At 38.1% G+C, this 19,766-nt stretch overlaps 1 protein-coding gene across 2 annotated transcripts in view; it reads left to right on the top strand.

The window, feature by feature from the left end:
• The window catches only part of SHANK2 (SH3 and multiple ankyrin repeat domains 2), a 318,926-nt gene that overhangs the window by 46,525 nt on the left and 252,635 nt on the right, over positions 1-19,766 (top strand). For both annotated transcript variants that reach the window (XM_086748644.1, XM_086748645.1), the window contains one exon: positions 2,846-2,912. In XM_086748644.1, coding sequence (XP_086604770.1) covers positions 2,846-2,912 — 67 coding nt within the window. The remainder of the gene's footprint in view (positions 1-2,845; positions 2,913-19,766) is intronic.

Below are 19,766 nucleotides of genomic sequence, written 5' to 3'. Positions count from 1 at the left end.
GAAGCAGTTTATTTCAGGAATAATTCCTGGAAAAAAGGTTGTCTTATGAGTGGTTAAAATAGTAATTTTCAGATGGATAAGTGCCTCTGTTGGTGACGAGGTGACAGTGCACCAATCTACTTCTGTCTCTGACCTTCCTGATTTTTCAGGTATTATAGCATGCAGAAGTCTTGTGACGTATCTGAGAAGAAACACTCTCTTTTTTTTTTTTTTTTTTTTTTTTTTTTAAACTGCAATCTAAAAGCAGAAGTGGGATGAAGTTGAACCAGTGTTATCAATTCATAGTAATGCATTTTGCTCCCAAGAATTGGTGAACATTTGACATAACACAACTAAGAAGTGTCCAAAGCAAAGCCTTTCCTTACTGTTGTAAAGAGAAAATAATTATGATTTTCACTAGTAAGTATTGTGATTTTATATGTGGGTTAATTATTTAAAGGACAAAAATGATTATATTGCACGTGCCATGCTCGTGGCTGCCTACTGAGAAGTATTTTAATACACAAGTATACGTGTGTTGAGTATAACTGCGAGGTGCTATACAAATATGGAACAGAATTTCTGAAATAGATGCATTTGAAATGAAAACGCGATTACTGTATTTAGCCATTACGTTGGACAGACACTTTTAATGAAACAAGAAGCACACGATTACGGTATTTAGCCATTACATTGGATAGACACTTTTAATGACACAAGAAGCAATTTGCCGAGAAACAAAGACAGAACCTGAAAAGCATTTAAAAAAAAAAAAAATCAGAGGAAAACCTGGATTCAGGGCATAAATAAGATAAATGGTGTGCTTAGTTATTTGTTTTAAACTTTGCTATTCTGATAGAGTATTATACTTAAGATTTGGTAGTTTATTTAAAGTCTTGCTTGTACTTTACTAGCCAGTAGACTTCACAATCTAAACTAAATCAGTCTCTCTCTCTTTAGACCAACTATTACTTGCTTAGCACCAAAAGATAAATCAGACTTTGCTGTGTTTGAAATAATTTGTTTAAATCTGGCTCTTTCCACAACAATTTCCAGAGCTGCCGGCACAAAGGATTCATCAGTAATGGCTTGAAGCAGGTGACTAATGCAATGGGAGTGTTGGGTCTAAAGAAAGACCTTAAAGGAAGTCACCAGCAGGACTGTAGAGGGGAGAAAGAGTGTGATAATCTGGCTTCCAGCAATCCCATCTAGTTTTATTTAGGTGTACTACAGTGAGTTCTTTTTTCTAAGACAGTGCACCCATGCCTTTAGCAAATCGTCGTCATAATACTGCCTTTCAGTGAGACTTCTTCCAGTGATGCGGTAGGATAAATGGTAAGTCCACTCTGAGCCCAACATGAGACATGTAATGGCAGGAGGAGGCACAGTGTAAATAGTTGATGCTGAATGAAAAGTGCAGAAAATATATGTAATTATTTTATTTTCAGGGGAAATGTATGTAATAGTCAGGACTCACGATTTAAGCCTGCTCTGAGTCTACCATTTACATCAGGTGTAGAAACTCAAATACATAGTAGTCAAGATTTTCTGTCTGTACCTTGTTGCTTGTGTGCAAAGTCTTCACTTTCAGGATTTTCTATATTAGTTTGTTTTGGCTGCTAGTGAGTAAAACTGTCCATTCAATTTCCGGCGGTCAGTGCAGAAATAAGATCTTATGCTAGTTACGTGAAGGGATATTACTCATGTTAACTGTGCTTCCTACACCTCCCTAAGACCATTTCAGCACTTTAGTCTTCTTTCACATTGTCCTTCATCCCTGAGACTTTTGGAGTGGTACAAAGCAGCAGACAGTCTCTTTTGGTCATCAACTCAGAAATTTCCCTGAGTTTTCAATAATTTCTTGTGACTAACAGTAGCCTTGTATCCAGAGGAGTCCTTAAATATTTTTTTTCTTTTTAAATATTTTTTTTTTTTTGCCTGCACCCTGTGTATGCAGAAGCTTCTATGAGAAAGATGAGCCCAGCTTATCCCCCTCTTACCTACATCAGGAAAGCCATAGTGCCTTTAGGGGAGCAGTATCTGTCATAATATAAAGCTGTGAAATGGAGCTAGAAAAGGCATTTGCTGAATATTCAGGGCAAAAATAGGAGAAGAAAAAGGGAGGAGGCAGCGATGGCATAAGAGATGTTTCTCTTTTTAAGTGCATTCAGCTGAGAATTTGGAGTATGTAGTTACACATCTGTGTTCGACAACCAGGAAATAAATGAAAAAGAAAATTATTACTTTAGAACTATATTTATTAAAACACTTTGAATTCTATACATATGCATAGACTTCACCAGTTCCTCCTCTTTAGTCTTTTTTTGGTTTCTTAGAGGTCCCTGAATACTTGTAGTTCTTGGTACTTTCCTGATTATTCCACGTACGTTGCCTTGTAGCCCCTGTTGTCATTCTTCAGGTAAGAAGCGAGGCAGGAGCAATGAAAGAGAAATATCTTTGATGTGTCTCCGAGCCCGCTCCTGTAGCATTCTCCACACATCTGTATAGCTCCCAGGGCTTTGCGGATGGCATGTTTAACGTTCGCTGCTGGTTTTGGCTGCCACAACATGAAAAGCCACAGCTCTTCTAGCAGTCTGCTGAGACATCCATGATGGCGGTGTTCTTACTGAATGGGGAACTGGGTGACTCGCAGTGCTGCTTACAAATAGATTGAGATATCATTTTGCAACATTACTTCAGAAATTTATTGCGTGTAGTAGTTGCAGAATAGTGGTAGTAACCAGTTACTCTGCTTTGTGAAATGAAAATGTATTTGTATGATGTTTATCAGTAATGTAACGTGCGTATTTTCCTACTTAATACGTGATGACAATATATTAATTGTAACTATTTTACGATCCTTTAGGTGGCTATAATAGCGGGAAATTTTGAGCTCGCTGAATATATCAAGAATCACAGGGAAGCTGATATTGGTAAGCAAAATATTTACAGACACTGAAAATGAGTTGTTACATGTTTAAGATTTTGTGAAGATGTTAAATCTGATTCTGTGTGAGATGTGACTGCGGGGCTGATGACAGTATCGTTTCAGGGAGGTTTTAAATGTAACTTTTCTTTAAAGAATGAAGATGGGGGAAAAAGCTGAAATGTTTTCAAAATACGCTCTGAAAATGAAAATTTGATAAATAATGCAAAAAAGTGGTAGATGCTTCATAAATCTAAATTAGACAGATTAAATACACATACCTGAAAGAGCCAAATTGGCTCTTGCAGACTGTTTTGGCATCAGCCTAAAGCAATTCTGAAGTAGGAATAGTTGGCCGGAAGAAGAAGAAGATAAAGATACTTCTCTGCAATTAAATTAATATATGGCAGAAACTGTCTATCCATATCCATAAAACTTTTTCCTCTCTCTAAGTTTGGTGCGTGGTATTGGATGAAGGCTAGCGACAGGAGTTAGGAGCCCTTGACAAAAAAACTTTGAGACTTTTTAAAGGTCTTTTTTACATAGAGAGTTTTGCCATTAAAATAAAAACTTGTTTGATAAAAGGGATTTCTAATATATAGCTGAATTAAAATGAATTAAAATGCTTTAATTCAAGTTAATTAAAGTTCCACAGGATCGTCCTGAAATTAAACAAAAAAAAGGCATTCCTTTTGAAGCAGGAGGGTCTGTATAGTCGCCTGCACTGATTTAACTCAGTGATGCAAATCTATGACTTGATAGTGTTTAATTTATATGGAAAACTAGGCCAGCTCACATGATATTTAGGACTGTGAAAGAACTGTTCTGGATTAAGACTTCCTTTGCATTTCCCTTCCTGGTTGCATATGATCTGCAGGGATATAGTTAAAAATTCTTCATGGTTATGTGAATTATTGTAGCACAGTGATGCTTTCAACTCTTTGCAGTATGCATTGAGAAAACCGAGGACACATTGCATAAAAGTTTGCATAAAAGACTTACTTCTGCATAAAAGATCATAGTGTGGTTTGGGAGGTTTTTAACTGAGTCTTCATCCTTTTGTATTTATAAACAATCTGATGTAAAAAAAAACCCTAAAAAATAAGTAAAAATGAATGAGTTATTCCTAATAAGGTGAGCATCTTGTTGTTGCTTATATTTATATATGGATAATGGGTTTATAACTTTGTGAAGATGTTGAAATGAGAGGAAATGATTGTTTAGTTTCAAATGTTCCCTTTATTTCTGTCACGAGTTCTTGGTATTTTGGCTTGCGTGTAGTCAGTGCAGAACAAGTATTGCCCATAGACAGTATACAGTATTACGTTTTATGTTTCTCTAAATGGATTTTGTTTTCTTAAAAATACTCATGTACAATAAAAGAAAAGAAAAACTAGTAAAAGAATGGCTTGCTAGTATTAGTTATGTATATGCTTACAGTATGAGTAACTACAAGGAAAAGTAACACAGTACACTTACAAGCAGTAGCCTCTAAACTGGTTTGCTTGAAACCACATTGATGTCAGTGTTTTTTGAACTGACCAGTTCTGCACTAGTTTTCCTTTCCCCTGACCAATGCAGGTTCCTAGTTACGTCAACGTGTGGGAGAAACTGGAATGTAGTTATGAAGTAGGTGGATGAAACTCAGTCGAGGAAACAGGTGATAGCCACGTGGCTGAGGCTCTAGGCAGAACGTATTATTGCTGACTGTAAAAACTTTCTGTAGGATTGGATGGTTTCTAGAGAAATGCTTAGAAAATTTCTGTGGGAAGATTCTCAGAATTTTCCTGATGCCTTCACATTTCCACAGAAAAATAGAAATATTGGTACTTCCGTGATTCACTTGTGTTTCTTTGCAAGATGCTGGTGGATTACACGTAACTATTTAAATCAGTTTATTTGTCTTAAAGAGTAAGCATTACATTATGTTGTTTCCTCCCAGTTAATTTACTTTAACTGGAAATTTGTCCCTTAAGATTTATTACTTTTCAAAAAAGTGAAAACATTGAAATGTCTGTTTCTGGAATGTCTCCCAGTTTAAAAAAAAAAAAATCAAAGAACAATATCCTGAGCGGAAAACCTGAGAGCTAGTGTGATGATGAATGTGCAGAATAATGTCAGTGTTTAAACTTCAACAAGTTGACTTTTATTTATCTCACTTGTCTGGTGATCTGCTATACTCATGTAGTTTTGGATGTATTCCAACATGTATCATTTGAGTAATGTGCCTGCTTAGAGCCCAGAGACAACTGAGTGGGAAGGAACAGCAAAGAGCTTGAGAAGTCTCCTCATGAAGATAAGGAGGACAGTTCACACTATGAAGTCTCTTGAGAAACATTTCATCTTTCACGTCTCAGTGTATTTTTGGTTAGATACTGATTTTTGATATTGAATCAGTTCATTAAACGTTGTTGTTAATATTTCAGGCTGATATAGTAATTGTAATTACTTTGTATTTTGTAATTATTTAAAACTAATTTAATAATTAATAAGTTATATTTGTGAGAAATTCTTTGGAGTGTGTGCAGCTTCAGGTGGGTCTCTCTTCTATGGAGGTTTAACCTGGTAGATGATGAGCTGCTCAATCATTTAATAGTAAGCTTGTCAATGATATTCATGATTATTCGCAATAGCATTCATTGGAAGGAGGGGTTGGTGATGCATTGGGAAAAACTCCGTGTTGCTCTTGATTCATTGGAAAAAAACCTGTGCATTGCTCGTGGAAGATTTCTGACCTCATCTTTTAACTTTTAGTGACCTTTTACACAGTGTCTTTAGCTATAGATAGCTGTATATTAGGCTTGCATTTAAAAACTAAGTAATGTAAATGGCAATAATATTTTTTTTTTTCAAAAAGAATCTGCCTGCTTTCCTGGGAATGTCAACTTAAGGATGGGAAATTGTTACTTGGTGGTAGTGATTGGAGGCTGGACCTAACTTAGCAGTTTCAAGAGCAGATTTTATCTGGTGACAGAAACAACTTTTTACATTTCTCAAACTGTCTGAAATATGAAAAATAATATTTGCTTGAATTCTCTAATGTTACATAGTGAGGAACTACACTATCTGTGTCCATCTGTTTTGACATGTGCTAATTAGCATTATTCTTAGATAATTTTGTTGTCCCAAACTATTGCAGTAGGAAGTCGCTTGTACTTTCAATGCAGAAGGCATTATGTGGGTGTCTTCCAGTTTGTCAGTAGTCACAAAGCTGTTTCAAGTCATGTTGCCAAAACTGCAATTATGAGGCTCTACCAGCAGTAATGTAATGCTTGTGATTCACGGGCCTGTGCCGTGCGTTGCGGTGAATGAGCTGCTTTGTTCGGTGGCAGAGATCGTAGCTCAACCGTTCCGGGGAAGGAGGGGATCGCTGCCTGTGGAGTAAAGGGATGACTCTGCACCGTGCCAACAGCCAGAGCACTGCATCCTAATGCATGGGTCTAGAAGAGCTCCACAGAAATAAATATTTACGCTTAAATGCTGAGTATATCCCTTCTTACCTATTCCACCTTTGCGCTGCCAGTTGTATCTCACTGGCATTTAGAGCAGAATACCATTTTAAGCTGTACGCAAAGTCTGGGGTTGTTCAGTTAAAAAGAGGCTGAATTGCATGTCTTAAAGGGTATCTTTTTTTCTTTTTTCCTTCCCCCCCTCCCCCCCCCCCCCCCCATTCTTTGGCCTGGATCTGTGCCAGACTGTAGTGCCAAGTCTGTGTTGTTGAAGATGATGGAGAAGCAGCTCAGGTGGAAAATGACCAGGGTATCCTCTAGCAGTAGAAAATTCTAATTTACATCAGAACCACTCAATGTTTGTTCTACCAATCAAATATTACAGAGGTGGTTTTTTTTTTCTTTTTTTTTTTTGTTTAATTATAATTTTTTTTGTTTAGTTATAAAGCACTTATATTTCAGTTGAAATGCTGAAAAACTAGGCATATGTAAAATAAGCTTCTTTGCAAGAATTATGGCTTCTCACTATTCTGTAAAAAGAAGAAAAACATAAAAATACCTAATGATATATAATGGTACATTGAGTAATGTGACATCTGACTCTGAGAGGGATGTTCTTCTAAGGTGCACGTGTCTGGTTATCTCACTCAGATCTTGCCAGATAAAAGCACCTACTTAGGGCCAATGTGAGCATACATGTTTAGTCAGAGAGATGAAATCTGTCTGGTTCCCTTTTATAGAAGCAAAACAGAAGCAAAACAAAGTGTGTATCTAAAACTGATGATGTAGACTCCATTGGCAACCTGATTAACCCAAGAAGTCCCTCCCTAGTCATCTGGAAAAAAGAAAGTGGATTTTGCTGGTAAGGTTTCTCAGCTATGTGAAATTGTACTATAGAGGCTACACAGTTGGCTAAGCTGAGTGCGTTTCAAGACAGCTGAGGTCATTTAGGGTTTCAAAACCATTAGGAGAGGTCAGAGCTGGTAGATGTACTCTGAGCAGCAGCTCTTTGGTTGAAGAGCATGTACGACAACGGTCCTACCTACCTACCTCCACGTTGTTTCTTCAGTCTGGAGAAGCCTGATTTCTGTCACATCTTCATTCTGGGTGGGTGCAGCTCCCTGTCTCTTTGACAATTTCACAGAGGAGGCTCGTGATGAAATGAGGGGTCATCTGTGGAACGGGGAGACCTGGAATCCAAACCTGTTGACTGACTGATCTACAGTCCATAAATGTTTGGGCAAAGTTGCACTAAGCAGTTATGTTCCTTTTTGTCTGTAAGCTCTTGTGTCTCCCAGCAAACTGGAGTTTTGTAGAACCTGCTTCCGTTTAGTCATGATACCAGCATAAAAATCTTAATTTTTCTGTCCTGTTAAAAATTTTGACCTTTTCATCTGAAGGTTCAAAATTGTGTGGGTTCTCTCTCACATGTTCTCCCTTCTTCTATCACCAAGTTGCATCTTCCTTACCTTGCTCCTTTTCCCACCGTCAGTTTCCAGTTAATCTTTCCATCTCAGGTGGTACATCAGGTGTGTGGGTGACCAGTTTGTTGAAACCGCGATGTGAAAAGTATTTAGCACAGCTAACTTTTTTTTTTAACTTGGTGCTGCAATTTGCATACACAAACTGAGGAATAAAAAAAGAAAGCCTTGCAAATGATTCACGTGGCTTAGTACAATAAAAGACACCTTGCTGTCATTAACAGAGAAAGTTCACATTAGTCTCATTTCAGGCAGGGATGATGCTGTTTCGCAAGAGTAAATCATACATGAAAGATAAAGGAAGGAAAAAGGATATCAGTAAAGGATTAAAGCCAAGATCCAGATTTCATTGTATTTATTTCTTTTATGAGGTTCTACACATCAGGGAATCCCTTTTGTTTTCCTGACAGACATTTAAGAGGTGAATGAAAATTCCTGTATCATTTAAAAAAATAATCCTGTTAGAAACAAATTAAACTAATACTTTTCATAAAGCAAGAAAACCTATTACCGTAAGGAACTTAGAAACTTGTTTCACAAGCAGTATGAAATACTTAGCCTAGCTTCTCAGATTGTTTCAATTCATCATGCCCCCAAATTAGTTTTTTGAGGAACAATAAAAACATTCAAGCAGCTTATTTTAATTATCACTTATTTTGAGTGTCTTTGGAACCCAGAAGTATCTTGCAGCTCAATTAGTATTGTTCCATCGTCTTTTCTGCTTTGAGGGAGATGTTACGTATACTCCTGATGTACAGCACAGCAGTTACACATCGTTAAAATAATAGTAGTAATAATATTGCCCCTTTATAAACTTATTTTTTTAAATAGCTCTAGCACATTTATAACTTACTTAACTGTACACATGCATTTATTGCAAACTAAGAGAAAGTAATAGATTAAAAGATGTGATGAATAGAAAAGTTAATCCCTGATTGTTTTCATCCAGCCTGCAGCTGTCTGTGAGTAAATGAGCGCAGCAGATTTAGGAAGCAGCATTTGCTATACGGAATTTGCTATGGCTTCTATAGGATGGAGGTACAAACCCCAGTCATGTATGTAAGGATGTTGACGCTTTCATTAGATACAGATACGCAGATATTAAGTATGTTGCAAGCTGATAATCCTTTGACTTGGATAACCTATTTTTAAATCTCTCTTTTTGCCTTGGTGCTTTGTGATGAGATGAATTTTCAGATGGATTAAATGACATGGGTTGTTCTTCTTCCAGTGAACAAGGTTTGTTTTCTGTTGTACATCTTGTCCTTCAGCAGCTCCGAAGCTAGAAGCGATAGGATTCTTTAGTTTTATTTTTTGTTGCTTTTTGCTTTAAAAAAAAATGAAACACAGTGAGCTGGTGTGCGAGTCTTTGGTAGTTGATTAGCAGACTAACTAATACTTGGATACCGTTGCTAGGCTTCAAGTCAGAGTTCCTGTATTCCTCTATAATTATGCAGAGATATGTGTATGTGATGGTTTGTCTGTGCTTTCACATGGATTTTTTTTTTTTTTTTTAAATACTGAAAATCTGCTAATATGGTAGGCTTATCCTTTAAAATTTACATATTCCACACTGGGCAATTGCTTTTAAATAAAACATTTTTCAAGTGTGAGTAAACGTATTTATTTTCATTGGAATTGTGACTGTAAATATCTTAAGAAACGTGCATTTTATTGTAGAATAAGCAGAACAGGTCTTTCAAAACACAAGGATGCTAGCTGGTTTGTGGTAAAATTGCTTTTTAAACCCATTTTCTTTAATTAGATCAGAGTGATTGAGGTCAGCAAACTTGGTTTTTCAACTGCAAGTGTTTCTGTTAAATGCTCGCTGGCCCAATGAATATTCTGTTTGTTTACTTATTTATTTTGGTTTGGGAAACCATTTAGTAATTTTGATTTGCATAAATCAAATGCCTGCAGAATACTTCTCAAGTTAGGGGAAATCATATTCGGAAAGATAAAAGCAGAACCAAGAAAAGGCAGTAAATCAAAAGACTTAAAAATCTACAAAACTGTCAGCAGCATGCAAGGACTTGTTCTATTTTTGTCGCGTGTTACTTAATAGAAGGAAAAGGGACACAAGTGTGGATTATAGCCCTCTGTATTTGTCATTTGAGTGTGAATAACATTAACCTGTTTCATACGCTAACAGGCATGTTAACGTGGAAAAACGATGATATTAGTGTCATCAGGATGGCAAAGACACGGAGATCTTCATTGCCCACATTTTAAATGCGTATTCTTTGGTAGATTGTCAGAATCCTATGTTCACTTTTGCAGTTTCTTTCAAATACCTGTGCTAAATTAATAATTATTTCTCATGTCTATAGAAAAAAACCTCCTTTATTTTAATGACTTTTAAGCTGGGTTACAGGCCAACGTATATTGATTGATATGAAATAAATTTATTGCTGTTATTTATCTCTTTTTCACTGAAGAGTTGCAAGGACTAGAATGTCATGTTCAGTTTTGCTATGTGGTATCAAACAAATTAGAAGACTGGGAATTGTGATCTGTTAATGTAATTACATACCGAAATGTAGGACAGAGCTTGAAAAACTTAGTAGTTTTCTTTTTCCCTTTGATCTCAAGTAATTTTTTTTTCTTCTCTGTGTGTATTAGTACAGAATAGTGCAGTTACTAGTTTTATTTCTAGGATTAAACTTTATTTTCAGAAGTTAATTATTTTTCTGGGCCTTTGAAGTTCAGTGTATTCTGTGCATGTAACGTGGAGCAGAGTAGCACCAATTGTCGTGTGTAGTCATGGCCTGTAACTTCTTAGGCTTACTCTACATTTTGAACAGGAGAGTAAGGAGAAAACCGATGCCACGGGTAACTGCTGATATAAGTACAGTAGATTTCAGAATGATTTGACCTGGTTTTGTAAACCAGTCCGTAGTGTGTCCTCGCCACCTGCCAAGTAGGCAACGATTACTACAACTACTCCTGTTAGAGTTTATTTCACAGACTGAACAAGAACCACCTTGCAATTAAGCTGAAAAAAACTACGGGAGGAATCCCGGGCCGTCTTCAGTGCCCGTGAGCTAGTTTTGGTCTCAGTCAAGAGCTCTGTGGTCTGAGCAGTGGGCGCAGGTTACGCAGGGCTCGCTGGCTTGTCCATATTTTTCTTGAGTTGTTTGAGATGTTTGGGAGGATGGCAGAGGAAGGGGAAGAATTGAATGTTTGAGCCTTGCACTGATCTTTGTGCTCGGACCCAAATGGTTGGAAGTGTTTCCAGGGTCCATGGCTCCTGCTTCCCCCAGATGCGGCTTCTAGCTAGCACCTGGTCTGCTAGCTCCTCATCAGGAAGAAAGCTTCTCACCTTCTCTGCTACTCCTAGGCTGGGACCATTGTATCCAATGGCTGGGAACTGTGTTGGGGTTTTTTTGGGGGGTTTTTTTTTTTGTTTGTTTGTTTGTTTTTGTGGTGGGTTTTTTTTGTTTGTTTTTTTTTTTCTTGGTAATGTTCCTAAAATCAATGTGCTGTTTCATCAAGGAGTAAGGTCAAGTTACCTCTTCCTAGTCCTTGGAGGATACGCATGCCATAAGGCATGGTTCTTTCACTGGTATTAGCAGGTTTTTGCTTTTTTTTTTTTTTTTTTTTTAACAGCTTTCGCTGGCTTGACACCACTGAGGGAGTGTACAGGAGAGTAAAATCAGAGGCTGTGTACAGAACTAGTGCAAGTCAGTGAATTAAAAAAAAAAAGAAAAAAAGCCATAAAACATAATCAGTAGGAAAAATGATTGAGGATACCAGGGATAGTTGCTCTGACGGGGGACAAAACTGGAATGTGTTTTTGTATATCAAGCAGGTTGTCGAATGAATAAGGTTTGACTTCTTGTAAAGCAAGAAATCAGTAACTGAGTGGATTGTAGTATCCTAAAAATTCCGGTGAAATACATCAAAGGATAATGCCATTGAGCTAAATAGGCAGGTGAGGGGTCATGTTGTGAGCAGACAGCAGTACAAGTACCCTAGAACTCTCAAATCCTGAAATTTTTAACTGGTATTTCAGCCAAACTGGAACATAGGATAATGATTTTCCGTTACTCCCTGTGAGTGAAATTCAGTGTTGTTCAGGCTGGTGGCTTGATCCTTCTAACCCCCATATCTCCCTTTGAAGTAGCTGGAAATGGTCAGCAGATGGCCCACCCCTCAGGAGTCCACTTTCTGATTCAGTCTTCCAGACAAGGTGCCTGATCCTTTGCCTGGGTGTTGGGGGACAAGGGCAGGTACTAGAATAAGTTAAGGAGCTGAGTTGGATGTAAAAAGAAAGTAGCACTTTAGAGTTTATATGGGATCTGAAATGTGTTCGGTGATCTCCGATTTGATTTTGTAGGTCAAAGATCATAAAACTGGAAGAGGTTTATATGATCATGCTGTCTGACCTTCTCTGTAGTGCAGGTTGCAGAACTTGTATAAGCTAATTCCTGCTTGAATTGGTTTATAACTAGAAAAAAACATTTTGTCTTGTCAAAGACCTGCAATAATGTAATTGGGATTTGGAAAATTGTATCCTAGTCTGATGATCTGATGGGTTTGGATATGTTCAAGAGTTGATTACCCCTTCGTTAAACAGACATATCTTGTTTCTAATATTAACTTACCTGGCTGTAGCAACTGAACCCTGAGTATAACTGAGTCTTCTCGACTTTACTGCATCCACGTCCACGTTTCTCTTCTAAAGCCACTCCTTAGTGACAAGGAGCTGATCTCAGCTATTAGAGAGGAAAAACTCTGAGGAGAAGTCAAACTTGAATGGAGGTCTAAATTGAATATAAGAAACTACCATGGACTTCGGGGTTTAAATTTCTATTGCCATTTGATCAGTATTCTCTTAAGTGCCTTTCTGCTCGCTTTTCTCAGGGTCCACTGAAATCTGTATCCCTAGACTTCTCAGAATTGTGGTGTGGTTTTTTTTTTTTAAGAGGGTATGCCCTTTGGAAGTATTGTGATCATTTCAGTCGTGATGTGTACAGGTCTCTGTGTAATGAAACAGGAGGGTTTGGATGGCCATACCAATATGAGGATATTGGAGGGCCCACACCCAGTACGACAAGGCAGGGAGCCTTCAATGCCGGTGTAAGATACGAGGCAGCTCAACAAGGGACAGTACAGAAGAAAAATTGTTTGAAGTGTCTCACAGAGAATTCTAGTATTCCTGAAAAGTTAATGTATTTCTTTTAAAATGTTTTTCAACATAGCCCCAAGAGCTCTCTAAGATAGTGTCAAATGCCAGGTGAGACTTCAAACAGTGGAACAGTGAAGCCAGGTCAAAAACAGAGGTAGGACTGATGGAGAAAGAGATGTGTGCAGAATCCCATGGGTTTCTGTTTCTCCCGTTTACAGTGGTGAGAACATAGGAAAAAGAGATGAAAGAACATGAAAGAAATACTAGAGTTAAAAAAAAAAAAAAAAAAAAAAGGAGGGCAAAATAGAGATTGATAAGAATAGTCAGGAATGCTACCTTGTGTTTCGGAAAGTAAATACAGAGATAGACTAAAAACCAATCAACTAACCAAACAAAAACAAAACCAAAAAAAAAAAAAAATAAGAAAGAAAAGAGAAGAAAAAGAGAGGGGGAAGAAAAAAAAAAGAAACTAAAAGAAACTCTCAATGTAGTGTAGTCCTTATGCTGAGCGCTTCATCACAAGCCTTTTTATGCCCCCAATAATCCAATAATTTCCTTTATATCATTAGGATACCAGTAGACTACGCAGTTAAGACTAATGCCATGAGGACAGATTTGTAACTGCTGAATATGTGGATTTCTCTGTGCCATCGTCGTGTTATTGAGAATAATTAGGTGCAATATAACTCCCATCGGGGGAAAGGCACGTCTTCCATGGACTGATTGGATTTGGATGAGGATAGCCTTCCACATGCAAAAGCAACTTGGTTATGTTGCCAGTCATATAAAACAACTATTTGCATGAATAAAAAACTGAGTATTTGTATGAACTTAGTGATTTTAAGGATAATATTTTTCTTTTACATTGGTTCGAGTAATGTTCTTAAGTTGTTTTTCAGTAATAGCTAATATCCTCCATTTTGAACAAATTTATTACACTTCAGCGACTCCCTTATTTGGAACTCCTCTTTCTATTATGCTAAATTTATATTTACGTAATTTTTAACAGCTAAACATACTGGTTTTCTTCCACACTGGATTATTTATCAAAATTAAGTTGATGTTATGCTTTCCATTTGATATACAAGGGTTTGGCAATTTGCCTTAAGAACTATGGCTTCACTGAAAAAAAAAAAAATCTTTTGAATAATCTGATTTTCATAACAAGATATTAATGTCAGAATTTTTGTGAAAATTGAGCTGGTAATATGCAGTCTCTTTAAAAGGAAATAGCGTCCTCGTAGAAGACCGTTTGTTGTCAAATTATAGATGAGGCTTGATAAAGGGACAGGCTTTGAAGCATACTGCTTTGTAATGAGTGTCATATTTCACACTGTATTTCACACTGTTCACAATATTTCACGCTGTTGCTGTTACTCCATTTAGATCTCAGTCTCCTGGGCTCTGTCTGAGTTGACAGTCATTCCCTTGGAGTTGGGGATAAGGCTGCATCCTTTTGCAGTCAAGATTTTGTCACGCCGTGGAAGATATCTTCAGGGTAAACACTTTCCGAGTATTTAATTTGGGTCTCTTTAGGGTTTTGGACAGAGTTCCAAGGAAGTCCAAGGCCGTTGATACTGTTTAAACCTTTTCCATCCTTCCCTCTCTATTTTAGTGAGCTGGTGTTTGGAGATTTTTTTTTTCTCCCCCTCTTTTTTTTTCATTGCCAAATGTCCACTTCATTGACGGAAAAAAATGTTTGAGATGATTTTTCTGTGTTTTGCAGTTCTAAGGGCAGCTAATCAGAAGAATGTTTACTGGTTTCCATGGTTCTCTCCAGATCCAAGTGGCAGTCCTGAAGGACATATATGTTTGGTTTTTTTTTTTTTTTTTTACAGTAACTGCCTTTTAAGGATATTGGAGAAATAATTACTTTGGAGTTATCTGGCTTTGTGTATTTTCAGGAATAGTTGAAAATGTAAATTATTTCTAAACATAGTAACACAAGACAGGCTCTATGGATGGCACATGTTGTTGAGGGATGACAATTTTAATTTCTTTGATTTCCAAGTTAACCAATTAGACAAAGTTTTATTTACTAGCCTATCTAAACCTATTTTTGTATTTGAGTGTAACTATAGATATAAATAATAAATGCTAATTAGTTAACTGGTTAGGGAATGAGCTTACTGTTTTTGCACCTCTTTCTCTGGAGCATCTCTCTCTGCTCATTCCCTGGTGCACAGAGGGACATCTTCCGTCTGGACAGCTGCAAGTACCGGACTGGGCCACGCACTCCGGTTGGCCCAGGGCAGTGTTTACATGCATTGGGAATCCTACTGGTGTGCAACAAGATTGTTTTCTCAGTGATTCTCAATTCTGTTTTGAGTTTTTTTTTTTTTTTTTTTTTTGTCCTTATCTTTTCTGTGTGCGTCTTGATAATTTCACATGCTGGTTTTGAAGACTATTTTCTCCTCCATTTTCGATGTAATGTTGCTGAAGTAATTGTTCAGAGTTTTTCATAAAAGACAAAATTAGGATACCATCTTGATTCAGAAGGGGTTGCAGAGTAAATATTATCCAGCAGAGTGGCTATAATTGGGTGACATCCATGCTGAATGAAAACAACAAAAGACTTATTGAATTGAAGAGTCAGGAAGATGTACCGCTTTAAGATTGTATTATTTGTGTGTAGGAGTATCGCTGGTTTTCTGTTAATTATATATTTCTGCTAACTGCAGTTGGCTGGGACTTCAGTACTCTTGTAAAGATACCATCTTGAAACCATCATCCTAGCTGTTTGGCTTTCAGAAATAGGGAAACTATGAAAATAAAATGCCCAGTTTTTGTTCCTCCTCCTAAAGTATTCTTTTACAAAAAAAAACTCATTACATGTTAAATTTCCGTTCTATATATATAATCTTCTGTATTGTAACATTTCCTCCTTGGGAAACTGCCTTTTTACATCTCTTTGGAACGTCTGAGATAGGAAAATTTCACATAAATTCTGTGATGTGTTTTCAATGTGCCTTATCAAATCTATAATTCAACACAAATAACTTATTTATCCTGAAGAAATTATTTGTTGCTCCTGAAAAATGCCTTCTGAGTGCAGACTGTCAGCTTGCTGGTTTGTCCTTTGAGTTTCTCTTTTCTTTTTTTTTTTTTTTTTTTTTTTTTTTTGAACTAACACTCAGCAGACTAAAATTAATGTCTTCATGTGCGTTACGTGCCCTCTCCCTGCATGTCCCACTGATGCGAGTGGTCCTGCGGAGATGAGAGTCCCCGTAGCCCCCATCCCACAGAGATGTGCCGTATCTCGTGCTGTAAGCCTGATCCCAGCTCGCCATCTTTGCCTTCAAAAGGAAACCCAGTCCCTCCTGCTTGTCGACGTAGCACGTGTCCAGATGTCTGGGGTCACACCTTGCAAAAAAATCGAAAGAGGCTGTGAGTCCACAGAAAGAAATTTTTGTGTTAGTTCAAATTTTTCTTTACCCTTCTTTTGAGGGCTAAGCTTTTTATTTTGGGTCAAAGCATGGCTTATCTTGCCGGCTTCATTAACACTCTTGAGAATGCCAGGTGCCAAAGAGCTCTATTTTTGCTGCGCAGATCAAGTGTGTCTAGTTTCTTGTGGCCTATTTTTACATATTTTTTCATTCTGTGACTAGGAAAAGCTGTGAACGGAACAAAGAGGTTGTGAATAGCCAGAGAAAACTGCTATGATATTGTTACAGGAAAATAAAGGGGAGGATATATCTGTGAGATTCTATTTCTGAGAGGGCATGGAATTAAAATTAAAGGCAGGAAATGATGCATATAAAAACAAATAAAATAAAATGTGAGAGAAAACATTTTGTTAGCTGTATTTTATCAGTCAATTGGCTATTTCCAGATAATTCTGAGAAATGCTTTTAGATTTTTGAAGAAAGAATTCTCAGTTACCGGTGGCTCAGAAATTTTCTCCTTTATCTGTGGGTATTCCAGGGCGTTCTTATTTATTCATATTAAGCAGTTATCTGCAGAAAGTGAGAGGATGAGAAGATGCTGAGGAAACAGATGACTCTCTCTCCCCAGAGGAGGAGGCGGCATACGATGTACTGGGAGTGTGTGCTTAAACCCGGTGGTCCCGTGTCTTAAAAATGGAGAAAAGTCTGGGCTCCGGGGACCTTGGAAGGGAGGAAAGGAGATGCTCTGTTTGTTTGTGCAGAAGCCACCAGCTAACACAGGGACTCTCACACTGACCTCGCCGCAGAGAGCGAGGACTGGGATCTTGCTCTGTCATAGTTGATGTGCAGTTGACATTCATGGGATGAAACCCAGAAAAATAGCAGGGAATCACTTAGGATGACTTGCAGTGTAGCAGGAAGGCAAGAAAAAGTTGCTAAGACTGAGCTTAACCAAACCATTTTCAGTTCTCCCATAGATCCTTTGGATTTTTGAACACTCTTCTTGTCCCCTGAATTCTCTCTGGTTGATCCATACCCAATCCTGTGCCTGAGTACCAGGAACTCGGTGCCTAGGACAGTGCTCTCCATACATCTTAGCGTTGTGTTTCATTTTTTTCTACAGCACTTTGACTCCAGGTGTATCTATGTCTTTTGAAGGCAATCCCAGAAGCCACTTAAGCGGAAAGGCATGAAGCTAAGCTTTGCCTTGAACTGTGTTTAACATCAGGAAGCCTCCAAACAAGCAGGTGGTTAGCGTAGCTTGGTGCTGTGCTAATGTAGGGATCCAGCATCAGTCTGGCGTTGAGGAACGGTTAAAATGAGCTCGCTTGTCTGCCCCAGCGATGCACAGTCTGTTTGTGATCTGCTGGAACATCCAGGGCCTTTTCTGCAGCACTGCTTCCAAGTACTCATGTTCTGTCTTGGATTTGTCCAGCTGCTAATTCCACGCACAATAAGGATTGTATAATTTTTTTCAGCTGATGGCATCTTACCTGTTTCAGATCACTTTTTCATTTAATCGTGATTGCTTTCCTGTGTCTTTCCTTCATTTGTCACCTTTCCTCATTTTTTCTTTTGCTTTTGTCACGGCCAGCTTTTCTGTTCTGTACCGGACCTCTGTGCTCTCCCAGTTCTTCTCCTTAGTTATTCACCTTCTATTCCCTTATAAGATACAACCTTTTCCTGTGTCTGAGGAGATTGCTAAGATTTCTGCATGTTGTCTTGTTCTTTCCTTCAGCAATTTTGTAAGATTATGAGGATAAAGAAAATACTTTCTTTGCCCTTTGTCCTAAACAAGAGCAATGCTGAATTTCAGCCGCGTGCAGGATAATCTCTGGACTTTTTCAGAGCCTGGCTGATACAAAGCTAAAACTGTCTTTGGTTATCGAGCCACTGTGTGTGTAGCAGTTGCTCTGAATGGCAGTAAATTCTGAAAGTGACATCTGAGATACTTCAAGTGTAGAGGGTGCCGTGGTATCTTACGTGCTGCTCTGTCACAGCTACTGGCAGATCTGGCCTTGGTTTGTGATGGCATTGGGCTGCTAGCAGTGGGTTGGATCCATGAACTTCTATTATTTTACAAGTTCTGCAACATTTGGTTTGGAGTTTAGGAATTAAAAATAGCTACAAGTGATCCCCAGAGTCTGCCATTCTTCCTTTCTAATCTGTACTTAGGACAGAGTTGTTCTGTTTTGGTGGTTTTTTTTTTTTGGTTTTTTTTTTTGGTTTTTTTTTTTTCTTTTGACCCATTAACATAACATCATAACACCTATTTATTCAGACATCTTCGTAAGCAGCTGGTGCTGTGACGTTAACCAAGAGAGACAAGAAATGTAAGAACTAATCTGACATTGTTTATTTCAACTAAATGAGATGAAACTTAGCTAGAATCCTAATTCAGAAAAAGCTTTGGATTTTTAACACAGGACTGTGGTTTCCTCCTTGCGGTAAATAATGCAGTAATCGTTTTGTTGGTATTTGGGGCGGGAGGGGGGATTTGGTGTTTTTTATTTCTTTTTTCATTTTTCCTTGCTAGCTTGGTTGTGCATAGTGGGTGAACATTCATTTTCTTATGATGATTGGATCATCTTTGTTGACAAAAGCTAAAGTTTACCTCCAAAGCTTGTGGAGGTTTCTCTCCATATGCCTGGACTGAAGGAATTATTTTGTGAGTTTTTTGTTTTGTTTTGTTTTCCCCCAAAAGAGAAGATCTAGTTGAGAAAATGCCTGTGGGTTAACAGTGCTTCTGTTCTGGTTCTGGCTAGGATGGAGTTAATTTTTCACCTGAGCTGGAGCTGGTGGCACCTGTGGCTGGGGGCACAGCTGGGATAGGTTACCAATGAGCCACCAGCTGGGACAGGTTACCCAAATTGGCCCAAGGGCTGTTCCCCACCCTGTGACTCAGGGTATAAAGTGGGGATGGTGCTGAGGGGCAGGTTTGGCTACTCAGGAGGGAGCTGGGCATCAGGATCTGCCATGAGTTGTACTGTAAGTTATGTGTTTAAGTATTTTCTGTTATTGTTTTAGTTTCCCTTCCTCTATTGTTCTTGTAAATTGTTTTTATCTCAACCTGTGAGTTTTGCCGCCTTTTCTTTTCAACTACCCTCCCCATCCTACGGTGAGGGGCTGTGAGGGGGGAGTAAGCAACTGTGCAGTGTTTTAGCTGCTGAGCAGGGCACAACCACAACAGCTTCTCATCCTTCTGTGGAGTACAGGTTATTATCTTAGAAAGTACATTTCAAAAGTGATTTCCTGTCAGAAATTTTGTGCACTTAAGCATACTTTTTGTCCTGTCCAGAGATCTGGAGTGAGTAGTATTTACTAAGAACTTGTTGATGATCGTATGGTAGCATAAATTATATGAGCACAGGCTGAGAGAGTTGGGGCTGTTCAGCCTGGAGAAGAGAAGGCTCT

This window comes from Chlamydotis macqueenii, chromosome 5, assembly GCF_036417535.1.
Source record: "Chlamydotis macqueenii isolate bChlMac1 chromosome 5, bChlMac1.mat, whole genome shotgun sequence".
Lineage (NCBI taxonomy): Eukaryota > Metazoa > Chordata > Aves > Otidiformes > Otididae > Chlamydotis > Chlamydotis macqueenii.
The sequence above is the reverse complement of the archived record's forward strand: the minus strand, read 5'-3'. Positions and strand labels throughout refer to the sequence as shown.